The sequence below is a fragment of the Gadus macrocephalus genome, chromosome 21, assembly GCF_031168955.1.
Source record: "Gadus macrocephalus chromosome 21, ASM3116895v1".
Lineage (NCBI taxonomy): Eukaryota > Metazoa > Chordata > Actinopteri > Gadiformes > Gadidae > Gadus > Gadus macrocephalus.
The window spans coordinates 11,699,174-11,718,175 of record NC_082402.1 but is presented as its reverse complement, the minus strand read 5'-3'; the positions used below and the strand labels follow the sequence as shown (position 1 = coordinate 11,718,175).

Sequence of the window (19,002 nt, the reverse complement as noted above, 5' to 3'; positions counted from 1 at the left end):
ATATAAAAAAGATTGGTGAACCAAATCCTATTAGTCATTTTAGGAGGAGCTGGTTTTGTGGCTAATTAACATGAAAAGCAGGCTGGTTCACTTTGTATGATGGTAGCTACAAAACTTATCTTGAGATAAGATGTGGATGTTAGGTTCTGCTCAAAGTACTAATGTGGACGACAGTGATGGTAATACATATCATTTTAGGGTTTTATAACATTGAGTGTGTGCTTTACTTCAATTTACTTTTAGAAAGTCTCATCATTAATTATGCCTGTATTACAACCCACCATTATGTGAATATCTTTCAAACATGAAAGACGCTTTTTTCCTGTTTCTTAGAACAAACGCATAAACTACTCGAACTGTAGAAAAAATATTTATTTTTAACAAATAACCCAAAACAAACTGTTTACATTTTGAAAAAACATAAACTAAACAAAACCTGTTAATACTATTTAGGAATATCATTGTATATAAATAGAACTTTGGCATTCATAAACAAGCTTAAAACAATACAATATGACCAAGATATTTCTATAGATACAATTCCAGAAGCCATTTACTGGCTTCGTTATGTATAGTCCACATAAACAGACAGCAGTGCATTGAGATAGCCAGCCCAATACTTTGTCTTTTGATTTTGAGCTTTTGGTAGCATTGCTTCCCAGATTGGAAAAGCATTTACCACCAAAATGATGACAAAATAACACAGAGGGAAACCAAAAGATAACGAGTGGTACAATATCCTTGGAAATAATAATAATAAAAAAAACATTATTCTTTATCCTTACAATGGATCTGATCTGAAAGGTAGATGATTATATTCTAATTGCGTGTCCCTACAAGCTTCATACAGTCATTTGCAGAATATAGTTTGCTTTAGGCATCCAATTAATCAATTTACTTATCATTGACTTAAACCCACACAAGTTACATTGTTAATCTGCAGTGCAATAACCACCAAGAACATTCTTCAGCTTCACCACAAAGCTTTGCTGATCTTCCCTTTGTTGTTAAGCATCTTTTGGGCATATGTTTGAGCAATCATATTGATTCCTCTCGATTAACCACATAACCATGTCTACAATGAGACATGGTTATACAACCTCAACATCTTAAAAGAACAAGAATAATCTTTACAATATAACCTTTTTGTAACAGTAAAAACATTTTGCGAAATGTTAAAGTTGGTATACTGAAGCTTAAGAGTGAGGAATTATAACATACACATCAGCATGTAAGCACGATAGTTTTCAATCTATGCAGTAGGGGACATGAAAGAGTATTCATAATTCCAATTGACTGAGAGCCATGACAGCCAAGGCACAGGAGAATACCTTATATTGTATTTGCCTGCACATGACCTGCGCTGGTTAATGTTTAAAATTGCATAGATAAAGTCATGTACCTAAAAAATCTCTATAAATCAATCAACGTCGATTCTAACACAGAACAATATTGTGTTTCAATTACACATCATTAAGACTTGCTATTATCAACTTAAAAGGAAAACCATACCCTAATAATACTTATTACAGATAGGTTACAGTTTCAAGGATTGGATGGGTTAAATGCCTGCTTTTGATCGAGTTATCCGTAATTGGCCATTTTGGGGGTACACCGCCCGACCCCACATCTAAATTGTAGCGTGGGAGGGGCTTGTACAAGAGAGCAGAACCCTGAACAGCACTATAGCTCCGCCCTTAGAAACATTGTCTCCCACAACAGGAGGGTTTTGGTTTTCCTTTAAATCAAGTCATCACTTTGGAAAAAACATATTTGGAATGGTAAACACCAACATTAGGCAACATAAATTAATATATAGTAAAGCTCAAAATGGTCTGCCACTATTTTCTGTATACATGTCCAAAATGGCTCCTCAAGTAAACAAAAAACACTTCTGTAACGTCCCGTCTGTTCCTCTTGGGCATTCAGGGAAAATAGGCATTGATGCGCTATTTTAACATAATAATCACCCAACTGTAAAGTACACGATGACAGGAGATTGGTGGTCCAGGAAACATTGATGCATTATGCACTCATCCTCCACATTCGGTGCCCAATATTATGAATAAACGCTTACTCTCCAAGTCTGGACTACTTTTCGTTGTTACGTAACGTTTCATACAGCAAGGTCTGCTTATTTGGTTTGTCAAAAGAAGGAAGTAATTATTTAGCTTGAACCAGTCCATAGCCCTCTTGCTTCACATAAAAGCCTGTGATGGGTTGTCTTTGTGCCATGGCTTCAGCGCACACCAGAGCACAGAAAGAGATAAAAGGGTTATAAACTGTACAAAAAAGAGACCTGCTGTTAGAACATAAATGTAGAGACCTGAATTTTACCTGAACTAGGTCATTAATAAGCAACGACCAAGGTCATAGAAATATAGTAAGGAACAGGTCCATGGTATATTTCACGAGTTAATATTGCTGAGGAAGAGGTTTGAAATATGTCAAGTTATATTCAAGACTGTTTTCACGCGTGGAGGCATATTGCAGAATAAATGAAGACTGTACTCTGGCATAAATTAAGAAGAATATGACCTGGTGGTCATGTGGTGTGGAATGCAATTTTTAGACATTATACTAAATATAAAAATTATTGAATGTTTCGAGGGAATGAATCATCTATTACATTTATTCAGCAAAGCCGCCGGGAGGGGCTGTGCCGAAGTGTGGTTTCATTGGAGTGTGTGGTTTAATTAGTCTGTGTTTGTAATTACCATCCTAAATTAATTATCCCACATTAACTACTACACTTAACTATTCCACATACCCACCACTATATTGTAGATTAAGTTAATTTGGAATATTTAAACATAACCCAGACAAACGCACAAAAAAAGGAATTCCCTTTAAGTTCTGCTTACAGAAATTCACGAAAGGTTTGTTTTACGAGTTCAGTAATAATGTGATGGTCATTAAAGAGGTCGACCTGCGACGCCCATTATTTATTATTATGCCCACATGCTGTCCTTTCATGAAATTTCACTCCATCCATGCATTAACATGAAGAAATGCTGAGTTTTAAGACTATTCTGGCTTTATCTAGAAATCACTTATTTTGTAATAAAAGTATTTCCACCAGATGATTTCTGGAGCTTGCTTCCACATTTCGACCAACCGTGCGTCTTCAGGCTTTGTCCCCGCACCAATAAAAGCAACAAAATGTTGTCTGGTTTTAAGGCCCATCCAACCTTTATCTTGTTTTGTTTCATCGATCTGAGAACCGAACAAAGGTCCAATCACACAACATGGGGTTCTCCTGTTTTTTGCATAGCGTACTTTTTCTCCTTACATGGGAGGCACCATTCGCATGATACTGCAAGTGACAGAGATACATAACCTGAAGAAGACCAGAGTGGCCGAGATGTCCGTCGACTAGGGGGCCTGTGAGCCAATCGCCCTAGACGCACTTTAAAAGGCCTCCCTGATTGGTTGGGGGAATCCATCATGCCTCAGATTTTGCACTCAAATTGCATTATCGTAGATCAACCACAGGTGTGTTATTACAACACTTCTCAATGGCATCGAGTAACCTCCCGCCCTACAATGAAACCTTTATGGCTAGCTTATTTAAAAAATGTCTTTCATGACTCTCAGGTCTTAGAGTTGTGTGTTAACAACCTCTGAGTGACCTTCATATGATCTGTTAATATCGGTCTCTTGAAATGGATATGATTCATGCATGACATTTTACTTTCCGGTGGTGGTTTGTGCTTTGCTGGGTGAGTTCTAGTTACCCTTCAATGAATATGGTGGGAGTTTCTCATTTCAGCAACCCTTAAATGGGGCGTGTAAAATAAGCTTGGCTATGCTATTCTATGAGCGTCTCAATTACATTTGACATTTGGTTGGGAAACGTGTAACCAACATGTTTGGTCTTTAAATGTTGACAATATGATCTATATTGTATTGTATTTAAATTGATATAGCTACTATATACATATTAATTCTGTTTAACAAAAACAGGGGCCAGCCTCTGTACCAGATGTCAGGGAAAAGAATGACAATCTGGCCATCGTCTCTGCGGTCAACACTGAAGGATCACCTTCAATCAAAAGGAGGCACTTGGATTTCTGCTCGACTGCGACATGTGGGATGTGTTGCAAATACATATATTCTGAGTGACGAAGGACCTCCACACAATGACAACCTCTTCAATGAGTCACCAGACATCCGTGGTAACCAGAGCCCGCCTTAAAGAGCCAGTGAACCCAAAGCTGGCTTTGTTTCTGCCATTCTCCCCAACACTATGTGAACGAGCCACACTGCTGCGGAAGCAGGCAGCCTTCTTTTCATGATGTCTGAGAGCCTCAGCCCAAAGCGCATTTCTTTTAAATCACATAGTATTCGTATTTCGTCTGAAACACTGTGTTCACTGGCTATTTAAAACAAAATGGAAGCCAAGAAAAGAGAAAGTGACAACGCAATACTCCCTGCCTGCAGGGGAAAACAAAGCCTGCTTCATGTGAACTCTATTTAAAGCTTGGTCCAATGATCAGAAGGGCATGAAGACAATAAACCACTCTTTCACGGCAGCAGTACAACACCTACGAACTGTTCCGTGTTCATGTACCTGCTTCAAACTTCCCTCCCATTAATGCTTGATTTCCTCATTTTTGGTGTTCATCCAAACTGTTGGAACCATGGTTTAAGATAGGTAGATGGGAGATGCTAGATATTAAGTCAAGCCCAAGTTTGTAGAACAAGAATAAGAATAATAAGAATTATTCTAAAAATATTGTGAAAAACAGATCGGTTCAGGAAAGCGTGGCTCCCTCTGCTGGCGTGTTGGAAAAGGAGGGAAAGAACGGTGTGGAGAAGGGGCGGGCCGCCCCGGGGCCGGGTCACTGCGTGATACAGTTCTCTCCCATGTCCTGGGCGTAGCGGTCCGAGACGGTCCTCCGCAGCTCGTCGATGTTGCTCCTCAGCTGGCTCACCTCCTGCACCTTGGCCCTCAGCACGTTGTCCTCCTCCGTCACGTCACTGCCCTCGTTCTCCTCCCCGGAGAAGCCCATGGCTGGAGGGAGGGGAGAGGATGAGGAGGTATTAGCGCCTGAGTCACAAACACCTCCCACCACACACATCTATCAATGCATATTCTGCATTCATACCGGAAGAACAAAGGCTGACAAAACGTGAAATAAGCCTTGATGAGATGTTCATGTCAATGGTGTGCGTGTGCGTGTGCGAGTGTTGCACCGCTCCCTCACATTTGATCCCGAGCAGCAGGGCTAGGTTGGGCTCCTGGCCCCGGGCCCTCTGGGTCAGGACGCTGCAGAGGGCCTTGAGGTCCAGCAGGCAGAGGGACATCTCCTTCAGCAGCAGGTTAACGTCCTGCATGTGGACCGGCGCCGCCGGACGCCCCGGCAACCCGTCTTCTGGGGGCCTTTGGTTCTGGGGCAGAAACACAATGGAGAGAGGTTCTGAGACCCGTCTCATTGGGGCGTCATGAAGGAATCAGCGGTGTCAGCGCAGTCGGCCACGGAGCAGGGAGTGGGACGTATGCCGTTGAACAAGCCAAGTGAAAGAGAATCACTCGCTCTCGTATCACGATGTATCGCTACAACCCTGTTAATGATTAGCCTGGGTATACCCAGGCTGCCTTGGGCGCAATTTCACTTTGCGCTGCTAGGCAGCCTGGATTCCATGGATCCGATTTTCGCCTGAGATGGGGAACCAATCACAGAACGGGGAGGGACGGCAAGACGATGACGACGTCTATGCGACACACCCATTGACTTCTTCCTCATCAAATTTCTGTCATTCTTAACATGTCATCTGGTATAATTGATACGATTGGCTATGAGCTACGTACAGACTCATATGATAGACATTCGTAGCGCCCAATAAACGGCTCCGGGCAATCGTAAACCACGCCTCAAATCCGAGAAAATGAATGTGTGGTTCCCAGACCTCATCTCAATGTAGATTGAGATGAGGGCTGGCGTTAGCCAGGCTAATTAATGATGCATGGGAATGAGGGAATTTACTTGATTCTTACCGTCAGTTGTACAGATAGTCCCTCTATCTGCTTCTTTTGCTGGTCAATCAGCTAGAGGGACAGAACAGCATATTAGAAGCCTGGTTAACTGGGTTCATATTGGTGCGTTCCTGTGTGTCGTGTGCATGTCTGTACAGGCTGGTACCTTGCTGCTCTGCTCCTGCTGCTTGAGCAGCTGGGTGTTCTCCACCTCCAAGTGCTTCAGGTCCAACATAGGGAGTCGCACGCCGTCCTTCAAACAGTGCTCCACCTTCTGCTGCAAACTGAGTCACGAGACAATACACACGTACATAGTTATACACCCTCCGGCCGAGTTGTCCCTGGGTCTACCACCATGCTCAGAGAGACGTGTAGAAGGTTGGACTCCAATGAATCAAACCAACAGTAAGGGAAAATAAACCGCTGATGAGCAGAACAGGCAATGTGAATATCAACTCTGAGCACCTTAAAAACAAGACTGAAGACTTTTATGTTTGCTATAGCTTTCTGCTAAATCTTAAATACATTGCACTTTCTAAAAAGCTTTTTTAACTTTGCCTTTATTTTCTATTTTAATACTAAAAGGCCTTTTTAACTTTCTATTTTACCCATTTCTTTGCATATGTTTTCTTTTACTTATCTATTATTTTATTTTATTGTATGACAATGTTTATATGTGAAGCACTTTGAGTCTGCCTTGTGTATGAAAAGTGCTATATAAATAAAGTTGCCTTGCCTTGCCTAACATATTATAATATGGGTTGACATTAAGCATTTTTTCCCATTGCTCTAAGTTTAACCCAAATATGTAATCTACCCCAATTTAGGCTTTTCTCTTATCGTATTTACGATAATGAATTAGTTTAGAGAGAACCACTCAATTTGGTTGACGTGAATGTCTTAAGAAAACAAAGGGCCAATAGGCAAATGGCATCCTCTGCTACTACTGGGCACATCAAAATATGCAAAACTAGTGAGTGACAGAACCCTACCTGTGTACAGCGGCCATCAGCTCCTTCTCCTTGAGGGACTGGGCCTGAATCACACTGTCCTTGTGTTTCAACAGAGCCCCGTCCTGCACCAGATTCTCCTCCAGCTGAGACACCGTCTCTTCCAGAACCTCAGCCTTTCTCTGCGCCTCTTCAAGCTGAAACACAGACGCTGAGTTAGTGTTTCAGATTCAGAGTTAACCCCAAAGGAAACTGTTGGTCACCATGTTCTCCTCAAGAGCAATACATACCTTACAAATAGAACCACCAAGTGAATTTATCAACAAACATGAAACATAGAATATGCATATGTACACATATAAAACATGTACGACTTATACACAAGTGCATGTGATATTTAACATCACTTGAAACAGGAATTACGTGTTCAATACATATTGAATTATGGCATGCCATGCAAGGTAAGTTAAGGTAGGTATGATGCAGAAGTAATAGTTAACGTGAATCCCGTATAACTTGAACCAGAAATCTAGGCCAAAATTTTCTAGGGCTTTGCCATCCACATTGGAGCCCTGAATGCAGCGGGGGTCACCTGCAGCGTCTGGGACTGCGCCTGGTCCAGGGACGGCAGGTCGGCCAGGTACTTCTCCAGGGTCTCTATGCGTTGCTGCTTCTCCTTGTTCTGCTCCGTCTCCCTTTGGCATTTCTTCTTCAGACTGCTGATGTAGCGATCCCTCGTCTTCATCTAAAGAGGAAGGACGCCACGTCAAATTGTATTTGCATTGATCCAGGTGATACAGGGTTTCATATTTATAGATATTCAGACCGTCGCCGTCCTCATTTTGTATCAAAGATTTCCATGTGAATAAATGTCAGATAAGCCACTATCCATCGCAGAATGAGGTTAAGAAATAGTGATCGAGCCGAGGGCAAACTGATGAAAGCCCTTGCAGCAGAAGTACTATGCGTGTTATGAACTGGGTGTCGTGGTTAAAATATTGATCTGTGGCAGTTCAAGGGAAGGCAGCTTACATCAAAGCATGCATAAAACAGGGGAGCGGACTGATGTGCACAGAATAGGGGAAGGATGAAATAAGTTATGACTGTAAAGGAGTACAGTATGCCACAGAGAACAAAGTACATTAAATGCTCAGCTATCAAAGTGCTAAAGTCAAAACTTGAGCGGATGTATTTTCAACCTGATGCACTCTCTTCCTGTAGCAACGATGCACTACCCAGTAAACCACTTTGCCATCATACCTTCTCCTCCAGTTTCTTGATGTCCTCTGTGTATTTCTGTGTGTTCTGCTTGAGGAACTCGTTGAGGTGGAGGACCTCGAGTTGGGCATCAGCCAGCTTCCTGCCCAGCTCTCCTCTGTTGCAGCACTGGCTTTCAGACGGGGGTCCACTCAAGCTCACTGATACTGAATCATGCAGAGGATCCTATTGGAAAAACATCGCAAAAAACACCTTGTTATAATCAGGGATTAAAGCGCTAATGGTAGAAATGATGAAAGCTTAATGATACAGAAAATCGTAGTATAATGTAATACACTATTATTCAAGTCACTACCTTAGGTTTGAGGATGTAGGGCTGATCGGACGGATCCCTCTGGTTGTGAAGGAACTGCTGTGCTCTGAGCTCATTTTCTCTGATTCTAGCATGGAGTTGAAAGATCTGTTGCTTTTGTCTGGAAGTAAAGAAAAGGTCAAGATGAACATGACATGAGTGAGGTCCCCCCTTCACTTTAGGCGTCTTTGAGTGTTATTAATTATCATTATTCTTCATGTTTAACCTCTGTTTTCCTTTTATTCCTAATCTGTTTGACATAGTTTTGAATGATGACTATATGCTCTGTAAGGTGACCTTGGGTGTCTTGAAAGGCGCCTCTAAATGAAATGTATTATTATTATTATTATGAGAGAATCGTTACATTCCCCTCATTAATTGATTAATTGACTGAGAATCAGTCCATTATTGTAGCTTTGGCTAGCTGGAAATGGACTGCTTTGGCTGGCTGGCATCCTTTCCAAGCCAGTTAAGTGCCCCAAAACGTTCCTGTTCAGAGCTGCATTCGATTGTTAATGTTAAAAGAATTATGATTTGGGATCAACTGTACAAAATTGATCAAATGCACAATTCCATATTATCATCTGGATAATTTGGATGAAATGTACTTCTGTAGCATGGTTAAATTTGGCATGTGATATGGTGACAGCACCACTTGAGATGGCATGGCATGAGATCGTGTTTCAGCTACACATGTTCCACACCTCTAATGTATCCGTGCTACTGGTAGATCGGTTCATTCATGTTCCACATCTACGAATGTTTAGAAAACACAGCTCCCGAGTTCCTCCAGTCCCCCCGATTGTTCCTTAGTGTTTATCTGTGTTGGACATGCACACACCCACACTCACACCAACACTCATGCTCTAGGCCCTTGGCCCACTTGTTACTGTGTCACCCCGTTTGGGGACACACAGCTTGTAGCTATGCGCTGCAGTATGCCAATAGATTAGAACTTGACAAGGGCACTCTTGAAAGGTATGGCAGCTGTGCATCAGAGTGTCTGTGTGTACAACTGGTGCCGTACCGATCAATCTCCAGTTCCCTTTGTCTTAGCAGTCCCTCTTTAATCTTCACAAGAGTGTTGACAGGTAGCGATGTCCCCGACAGCATCTGAAATACACACATCACACACAAATACACTGGTTAAAGACAAGCTATAAATGAACATAAGCCATAATTTAAACAGATGTATAACATCATAACATTTGTGTGACACTTATTAGTAAAATGCAGGTTAACTCCTCTAGTTGGAAGGCAATTGGCCTCAACCAGAATCTATCTGAACCAAAAATGATGTTATGCGATGCATTATGTCATCACCGAGGTAGATGTTTTTTACCCATGATGGTTATTGGCAAGTATGCTGAAGACCATCCTGATCATGTGACCTCACATACTGTTTGGCTACAAGGATCAGTCTGGACTGCCCGCCACCAATACCAACTTCCAGAAAGGACAATGTAATCTCGGCCAATCAGGGCCTTTGTCATAGTTTATGACGTAAAAATAGAGGCAGCCACTGGAAAACACTGATGGCATCTCCTGATGCAATAAGTGGTAACTAGGGATCGACTGAGACAGATTTTTTAGGGCCGATACCGATTTCTTTTCATCAGCCTTAGCCGATAACCGATACGCCGATACCGATTTTCTTGAGCCGATATTTGGAGCCGATAATACCCTGGAAATCCTGAGTTCTCGGGAGAGCACAATTTGAATTTGCTCAGCGAGTCACTCTGGGAACGAGCAATATACTTGTGTATATTCTGGGCCTCCCCTGGCCCAGAACATTAATCAATCACATCGATGTATCAATATAGGCGGGCCAAAAGCGTTGCTGTTTTACCGACCGGATACGGAGTCTTATCTATTGGTTAGCTCCACTGGTCTGGATACGTCACCCCTTGTATCCTTTTGATTGGTCATAGTGTTATCCAATGTGTGTTATCCAGTGATATTTTCAAATGCATGCTTGGTGTCGCCCCTCGAGTTGGGCCATTTTCATTACTCGTTGCCAGGCTAAGCCTCCCTAAATGTACATCTTAAAAATGACACAATGATGATAACAAATGTTTCAATGTCTCAATTTAATTTTTTTTTACATTTATTGAACTGTCTGTAAATCACACCAAAAAAATAAATAATAATAATCGGCCGATACTGAAAAAATATCGGCGATACGATACATGTAAAAAAACGCACTAGTGGAAACGTTAACATTAGTACGGGTAGAGTAAACACAGCCTTGAGTTCAGTTATGCAGAAATACTAGTAGGTTTGGGTATCGTTTGGGTTTTATCCGATACCGGTTCCTACTCTGTACTTTTTAAACGGACCGAACACGCACGATTTGCTGTGTTCAGTAAAATAAATAGCGATCTGTTTTCAGCGCACGTAGGCCTATCTGCCTAAGCCCACGTTGAATAATGTTGAATGTTGATGGCGCAGTTGTTGAAATAAACAGATTGATTTCATACAAATCATAATAGCCTCTCCCTTTGTCATTGTGTGGCGTGTATACGAGGTGAGTGTCTGCGTTCGTGCGTGGGGCTTTAGGGTTCGTTTCCCTGGCACAAAAGGGGAAATAAATAACAAAAAAACATCGGCATCTGCCAAATTGTTATTTTAAACATCGTATCGGTATAGGCCCAGGATTTCACAATCGTTGCATCCCTAAGATTTGAGGTTGCCATTAAATTACTCAACTTACCCAAGAGGAAAGGCTGTTGTGAGTGCTGTGACTGATAATTATCTTTAAAAAAATAATAATTACTCGCTGAAAGCAGGCAGGCGCGGAGCTATGCTGCTCGCGTTTACAATTTGCGTGCATGGCGCCACATTACTGCCAAAGTCATATTAAGTACGCAGGTGCAGGCAGCCACAGGAGTCGCCAGCATTGTTTTCAACCGCTCGGAACCGCGCCGTATTAATTCCCAAGTTTTGAAAAGAAAAGAAAGTATTTGAAGCAAATAAGTGACATTGCTTTTGATTTGTTTATTTGGTTTTGAACAGATAGTTATGGAAGCATGCATCGGCTTTCAGTTTGTTTCTTTGAAATCACATACGCTCGCATCACATACGCTCGCAACACACACACACACACACACACACACACACACACACACACACACACACACACACACACACACACACACACACACACACACACACACACACACACACACACACACACACACACACACACACACACACACACCAATCTTCAATCAAAACAACATCAAGTGATGCCGCAGCTCGTTAGGGTTAGGGTTAAGGCTAACCCTAACCCTCGTGTTTGAAAGCCGTGACACACTCTTTTACCAGTTGGCCTGAAATACCGCGCCTCGCATTTATTGACCTAGAATGTCGTAGTCGTACCATACGTGTTTAGAAGCGCAACATTCAAAAGTTTCCCGTCTGAAACGGTGTCTCGCGGCACAGCGTTCCGAACGTTGTGCAATCAAATACACCAGTATGGCGGTATATAAACATAACGAAAAATACACACCGTTATTCGGTGTGAACCGTTATACTGCCCAGCACTAACGCAAGTTGACGCCGCAACACCATGGGGGCGGGACAGGGGGCTATAAGAAAAAGTCAGGCACCCTTATGAGGCACCGAAATGTGTGTTCTTATTCGATCTCCGTAACCAGTAATCGTAACCGGTGACCTACTGGAACAGAGTTTCGGTGCTCAACCCAACTCATGAAAAAGAACAAGAGTACACACTCCCAAAAAAAAAGAAGCCCTGCTGCAGACTGGGTTGCTACGCTGATTGGCTGAGGGAATTTTTCCGTCAGGGCAAGTACTCTCACCCCCGTCCGGCCCACATGAAAACAATGAGGCAGGCTAGAGGTCCTGACTGATCCAAGTAGCCAAACAGGATGGAGGATGATCAGGGTGTTCTCCAGGCTTATTGGCAAGGGTATAGATGATGAAAACAGTCAAATGGTTGAGCCATTTCAAGGGACAACAGTGGGTGACCATCTTCAACTAGGTTGCGGAACAAGTTTAGCTTCCTCAGACAGACAATCCTACAACTACCCTAGATCTGGTTTCTGGATCAGTCATTGACAGGAAGCTGTTTTCGATGAGGGAAACAGATTCTTGTTGTTTGTAATTAACAATGTCATTAACTATTAATATAATTGCTTAAGGACAGGAGGTTTTAAGTTCTCAACTCACAACTTTTCACCCCCTCCCTGTAACAAACGGCTTTGTCCTCTTATCAGAAGGTCAACCCATACTGCACCCACCCAGTGAAATACCACTTAGGACAATACTACAGTTATTTTTAGAACAAAGATATGTGGATTCCTGGTAGAAGATCAGGGTCTGGAAAGTTAGCCTGACTTATAATCTACAGTGTATGAGTTGCATACGTGTCTGTGCATGAATTCTAGGTAAGCGTGCGATTACTATGAAACGATACGTGCCACATTGTGGCAGTTCAAAGTGCGGTGGTTAAGATATAAGAGCTAATATTTGAGTGTTGTTTTAGGGCATATAAATACCCTAACCATCCGTCATGTATTGGTGGGTGAAATATGCTGGGAGGATATCTGTTTTTATATTCTCAGAGCACATTTTTCTACAATGGCCATACATGGTGTGAATTTGAAAACTTTATGGAGCCAATGACACACTTACAGATTCCCTCTTCGAGCAGCAGGATTGGTCGAAACAAATATGAAGCGAAAGAGAGTGAAACACCCATTTTTTCAACATTTGAGCTTGTCGGCCATCAGCCATTAATCTAAAGTCTGATTTGAGAGACTAATGTGTACGTAACGTAGCCTTAGAGGTTGGAGATTAGTGGATACATTTAGATCAAGGATTAGTTTATAGTTAACATGGTACGGCAACGCCAAAATCTGTGATCATTTTTATGTACGCATAAAATCAAATATTTTCAAATCTAAACATCCCTTGTGAATAGAAAAATAACACATTTTCAATGCTTTAAGTGAAGAATCAGGGAGAAAATGCAGATTTGCGGTAACAATGCAATGTGTGTAGACATTTTTTTTCTATGTTGAGCATGTATGAGCAGATCCACAAAGAGCCACACTAGAGACCTAAACACCCCTTTTTTGCTGCTTGGGAAGACAAAGACACACAGTCGTCAACTTAACGCTGATTGGTCAAGCAGGGAACGGGCGTAGTGCATTTTTGACAGCCAGACAATTAATGCACCTGGCAAAATCCAAACATATCCAAGTCATTTTCGTTGTTTGCGACACACGATCGACACAGGATTTCTAAACATATTTTCCACGTATATACAGTATATATTGCTGTTTCAACATATTTTCAATGGAACAGACTGTCTTGCTTGGGCTCCTGTACACTTGGTGGTCGTGAAAGCTCTAGTACCTCCGTAATGTGCTGTACACGTCATCCTGAAGGTGTGAATGCAGGCAGCTCGACCGAGACAGAAGCAGAACTGTAGATTCAGCTTTATCTGAGAATAACTCAAGTTTGGGCCGAGGATCGGGGTTTGACAACGTGCAGCTTAATATTTGCCCTTTTTGTCCTCTGTCATCTGGATAGGCCTCAGCTCTCCACCCCCTCCAAGTCACCTCCCATCAACACGTATCGTTCCATTCCACCAGACCAGTGATCGCACAAAATAGCGGGGCACTCCTGTGCTCCACACAGACACAGACAGTGACAGAGGGACTGACACACATATAGCCAGGTACCCTTTGAATATCCGCTTCAAATATCTACAATTTGGAAAAAGGTAAGAATTTAAGTTTTCCTCTTTTTACACATGGGAACAGTCAGAGACTTAAGTCAGGTCTGCGCATGTTATGAATCAACGACAAATCTTGGTTGCGGGAAGCACAAGCTAAGCATGGAAGTGGGATAACTAAATCAAGTACAATTATAGACATAATGGTTCTGAAGAGAAATGTCAGGGGACATTTTTTTTATGTTTTGAATTTAATCTTGTAATAATGCAATACTTTGTCCTTTTTTGCCACAACCAACTGCTAAAAAGGTTAAATCAAAAACGATGGGCTGTTATAAATAACATCAACCTTTTTTTACATGGAGACATCAAACAAAATGAATCTTAAGAAAACAATTGTACAGCTGCACTCAAAATATTCCTAATGACCTTGTATAGCATCACAATAGCAACTGATGCGCACCGTCATGGAAAGGTTCAAAGCAGTAGCCAACACACACACACACACACACACACGATCCCTGGCACAAATCTCATCACATGCGCGCACTGTATAAATAAATATATTATTAATTTATTTCAGTGTGTTAATGGAAAATACCTCCAGTTGACATAGGACACAATATCATGTTTCATAATTTCCATTATTATTTATTCTGTCGAATGCAGCGGAAATGTTCGTTGAATGTTTTTTTTGGTAAGACAAAAAAGCTTTCTGTACAGAACCTCACACAGCACTGAGCTATAGAATGGAAAAAATGAAATACCAATGTAACCATAGGAAAATAATATGCAAGGATACAGCACACTCTCATTGTCCCTTTTTATTACTCTTTCATATACCTCTTCCTATTCTCCCAGGCTACTGGAATCTCATTATTCAAAGTCTGCCTCTTCTGACCGTCTGCAGCCTCATCCTGACAAGCCAGCCGAGGATCTACGCACTTATTACTATTGATTAGCACCAGCCGACTGACCACAGGAGACAGACGCTGGACACGTCTCCTCAACATCCTGTGACCACTTGCCTCAAAGCGGCGCTGGACTATTTTCAGAAAACATTTTCTGCCCACAAAGTTTGCCGGGGATAAGTGCTTGGGGGTCCCGTTCCTTATCGACCTCAGCCTAGTGCCAGGCCTCACCACCTCTCCAGTCCACACCTCAACAGTGGTCCTCATCCATGGAGAAGGTACAGCACCTGACCCGCAACGCCATGCGCCGGGCCTCCCAGGCCATGGAGGTACCCCCGCAGGCCAGGCGGAACCTGCAGGAGCTTTTCGTGAACTTCTGCCTCATCCTCATCTGCCTGCTGCTCATGTACATCATCGTGCTCCTTGTGTAAGAAGACTGATGAACGTGTTAGCCCTGAGATTGAATTAGATGGCCTGATAACATAGCTCCTCGTAGAACTACCATCACAATAGACGCGTTGTGAAACATGCACTAGAGGGCACTAGTGGGTCACTTGTTGTCACTGGTTTTGATGCTGCATGAAAGGCACTTGGTACAAGAGCCACATGCTACGTGGTGCTTATACACAATAAACACGGATGAATAACATGCTAATGCATTGTTCCATCATTGCGTTTGTATGCATTTGTGCATGCCTCTGGTCTAAAGTCACAATGTGCTTCCCTCCCCTGTCCTCGTAGAAGAGGAATGTAGCCGGACATTCTCCAGAAAGGTGGACCGTCAACAGGCCCAAGGACAAGATGGCATGACTGAATTCATCCGTTTGCTCATTCATCCATCCATCAATCCAGTTACAGCACCAAAGGGTCAAGGGGAGACAGCGAGTACAATATTTAAAACCCAATGACCAAATGTATCCTATTACCTATGAGCTGCTCCTTTTTGGCTCTTTTGGGCACTAAAACCCATTTATTGTATCCAATTAAAAACCTTGCAAGAAGTGCAGTGTCAAGTAGTGTACTTACTAGAGATTGCCGGTTTAATGTGACTTCGGACGACCACTACGTTTGATAAATTGAAATTGGCAGAAAGGAGGGAATAGCAAATACCACAAGTAGCCACACAAAGTCCGAAAGAAAACCAGCCACTGCATTCTCTTCTCTGAATGGGCAACATTTTAAGATTAAGATAGAATATCTAAACATAAATTAAAACAACGTGGGATATCCAACACCAAGTTTATATATTTTTTGACAAAGGTCCTCAAATTGTTTGAATAAATTATTCATCCCTATAAATATATCTTTACTCATTCCGTAAATAGGATCGGACACTAATTTTCATGAATGACTAATCCAACAATAGTGTTTGGGATTCATCATTATCATATTGTCCTATATAAAAGTCAAAAGACAAATCACATTACCAAAACCCAACGTTATGTCCTAGGATTTCTTTGTCTGAACAGCCAAGATAAACTTATTATTATGATGCATGACTACAATGGTTTATTTTCACAACTATAGCAAGCTATTTTCATTTTCTTAAAAAAAAAAAAGATAGGTGTAAATTTAAGTCGTTACCCTTTCAGCTTTTACCCATCACCAGGTCACTTCACCTCTCCCCCTTTACTTGGATCTTACTTCCAGATTTGCTGCTCATAATTGCATGTCTTAGCTTACCTGGTTCAATTCGCCCTCCTGCCGTAGTCTCTCTCTGTGCTGGTGCTCTTGTTGCCATGCCAATAGCAAACTGCTCTCTGCTCCGCCTTCCACCTCTGGTCCAACCTTGCCCAACTCTGAGCCGGGCCTGTACTCCATCTGCTCACTCAGCCACATCTGAGTTCTGATGGCTGGCTGAATGGGAGAGCCGCCCACCGCCGGCTGGGCAAAGGACAGGCCTCTCTGATTGGTGAAGCCGTGGCCAGGACCACCTGGTCCCAGCCTGCTCTCAGGTAAGGCACTGTAGTTCAGGTCGAGGCTCCGGGGCTTGAGGGGAGACGACAGGGCGGACGAGCGAGACGATTCCGTTCCTTGTCCGACGCCGCTGGGTCTCCCGCCACGGTCGTACCACAAGTGTGGGTCGGCGGCACAGGGCGAGCGCAGCAGGGGGTTGAAGTGAGACGACGTAGAGAGATACGCGTCCATGTTCGCTTGCCCGATAGAGTCGTGCCGGTACCCGTGTAGGAGTTTTCTGTCCAGAGACCCGTGGGGATCCGGTTTGCAGCGGCTGCCCAAGCCCTTGCCGGCGCTTCTCTCGGTCCCCGCCGAGAGCCGGGTCAGAGACGACCACCTCCTGATGGGCTGGGGGTCCTTCATGTCCAGCGACCCCGGCAGGTCTGACCGAGAGGAGGCGGCTGGCGTCGACAGCTGACAGAGGCTGCTCCAAGGACTGGCGCCGCCGGGTGAGGTCGCCACGCTGAGCTTGGCCGAACCCGAGGAGGATGGGGAGGGTGAGGGGAGGACGTGTGCCGTGGGAAGGGTACCAGTGGAACTCCCTCCTGGGGCAGAGCGATGGTGGACTAGTGGGTGGAAGGACAACGGAGTGGTGCTGGAGCTGGAATGGTCTGGAAGACAAAATAATGTACATTAGAAACTAATGAAGTGGATCACAATAGTATAAACACAAAATATCAGTGTAGTAAACTTTTTATTAAAACAATATTTTTAGATAAGGAACAGTTAAAGCAGTTATCCTCCAGTTTTGAAAAAGGCCCAAGGGTTAGGGTTGCACTGCAGTCAAAAAGGTTAAACAAACAAGTTTAAAGATAAAGCATTACAAATTATTATTCTTCATTCACAAAAATTACGTATTCTAGTGCCATGTGTACAATCTGTCTGAGTTAGGTATTTCAAAACAATTAGAACAATTATTACTTTAATTTGATTGTAAAATAGATTGTTTGCTAGGAAAAAAGGATGCACTGAGGGCGCACTCACACTAGGCCATCTGTAACCGTGCCCAAGTCCGTTTGACACCTGTACCGTACTCAAGTACGAAAAAACATTCGGGAGTAGGTAAATTATTCTAAAGAGGTCTAGACTCCCTGAGCAGCCCTACCTTCTCCAGTGAACCAAGAAAGCTTGTTTGCACTGGGCAATGAAATTCTTAATTTGCAAGTTCACTTCACACAAAATATGCTTAAAATAAAGTAGATAAAAAACTACAAAAAATAGGGATGTGCTTGATTAATCGATCGATCATTAAGAATTTTGTCGATCAAGTGATATTTTTATCGTTCAAAATGAGGTTGTGTTGCATAGGGTGAGGGCGGCATAGCCAAGCCGTTGCTTGGCTGTTTAACACAGATTGTCTTTTTTTATGGTTTTGCGTGTTTAAGAGCGCATCGTTCGGCTTTCACTAACGCCGCATTGGACTATATCCCATAAGGCCTATATTTATTTATTTTAAAAATAAACAGTTGTAGGTCTACATGTTAACCGTCTTGTATGGTTGTTAGCCTATAAATACCTATACATATGGAACAAGGATTTCATTGAGAAAGATATGTTGTATTTTGTATTTTCTACCAATGGACATTTTTTATATAGCCTGTAGAAAATAACGATTAAATCGATAATTGATCGTTCATTTTATCGATGATCGATCAAAGAAATGTATTAAAATGCCCATCCCTACGCAATAACTTAATGTTTTATTATTTTATTATATTGTATTTATTCACTCATTGTATTTTATTCATCCACCAAAAAGCTAATGTCTTTTGTATATATTCTACATTATAAACTTCGTGATTTTAAGATGTCTGGTTCCGTTTCTTTTCCAGAATAAGTGAAGGCATACCAAAATACAGACTTCATAATATTAAACTACAATAACCATTCATGTGCAATCTCTGAACAACCTGCCAACCATTTAACAACCT

The 19,002-nt window shown here is 42.4% G+C and overlaps 2 protein-coding genes across 4 annotated transcripts in view; one reads left to right on the top strand and one right to left on the bottom strand.

The window, feature by feature from the left end:
* Positions 1-354: 354 nt before the first annotated feature.
* cep85l (centrosomal protein 85, like) overlaps positions 355-19,002 on the bottom strand; it is a 28,258-nt gene continuing 9,610 nt past the window's right edge. For both annotated transcript variants that reach the window (XM_060041609.1, XM_060041608.1), the window contains exons 3-12: positions 16,799-17,682; positions 9,528-9,613; positions 8,504-8,621; positions 8,191-8,373; positions 7,523-7,675; positions 6,973-7,127; positions 6,147-6,264; positions 6,002-6,052; positions 5,211-5,394; positions 355-5,017 (exon numbers count right to left, since the gene is read on the bottom strand). In XM_060041609.1, the coding sequence (XP_059897592.1) occupies positions 4,845-5,017; positions 5,211-5,394; positions 6,002-6,052; positions 6,147-6,264; positions 6,973-7,127; positions 7,523-7,675; positions 8,191-8,373; positions 8,504-8,621; positions 9,528-9,613; positions 16,799-17,682 (2,105 nt within the window). In that variant the 3' untranslated portion in view covers positions 355-4,844. The remainder of the gene's footprint in view (positions 5,018-5,210; positions 5,395-6,001; positions 6,053-6,146; positions 6,265-6,972; positions 7,128-7,522; positions 7,676-8,190; positions 8,374-8,503; positions 8,622-9,527; positions 9,614-16,798; positions 17,683-19,002) is intronic.
* On the top strand, positions 14,100-16,116 carry pln (phospholamban). Of its 2 annotated transcripts, none has more exons than XM_060041618.1 (3): positions 14,100-14,252; positions 15,066-15,542; positions 15,857-16,116. In XM_060041618.1, exons 2-3 carry the CDS (start codon positions 15,385-15,387, stop codon positions 15,867-15,869), a joined length of 171 nt encoding a protein of 56 aa, XP_059897601.1. In that variant the 5' UTR covers positions 14,100-14,252; positions 15,066-15,384; the 3' UTR covers positions 15,870-16,116. The 2 variants fall into 2 exon arrangements, with proteins under 2 accessions (XP_059897601.1, XP_059897602.1); XM_060041619.1 differs by having other exon boundaries at positions 14,103-14,252; positions 15,115-15,542.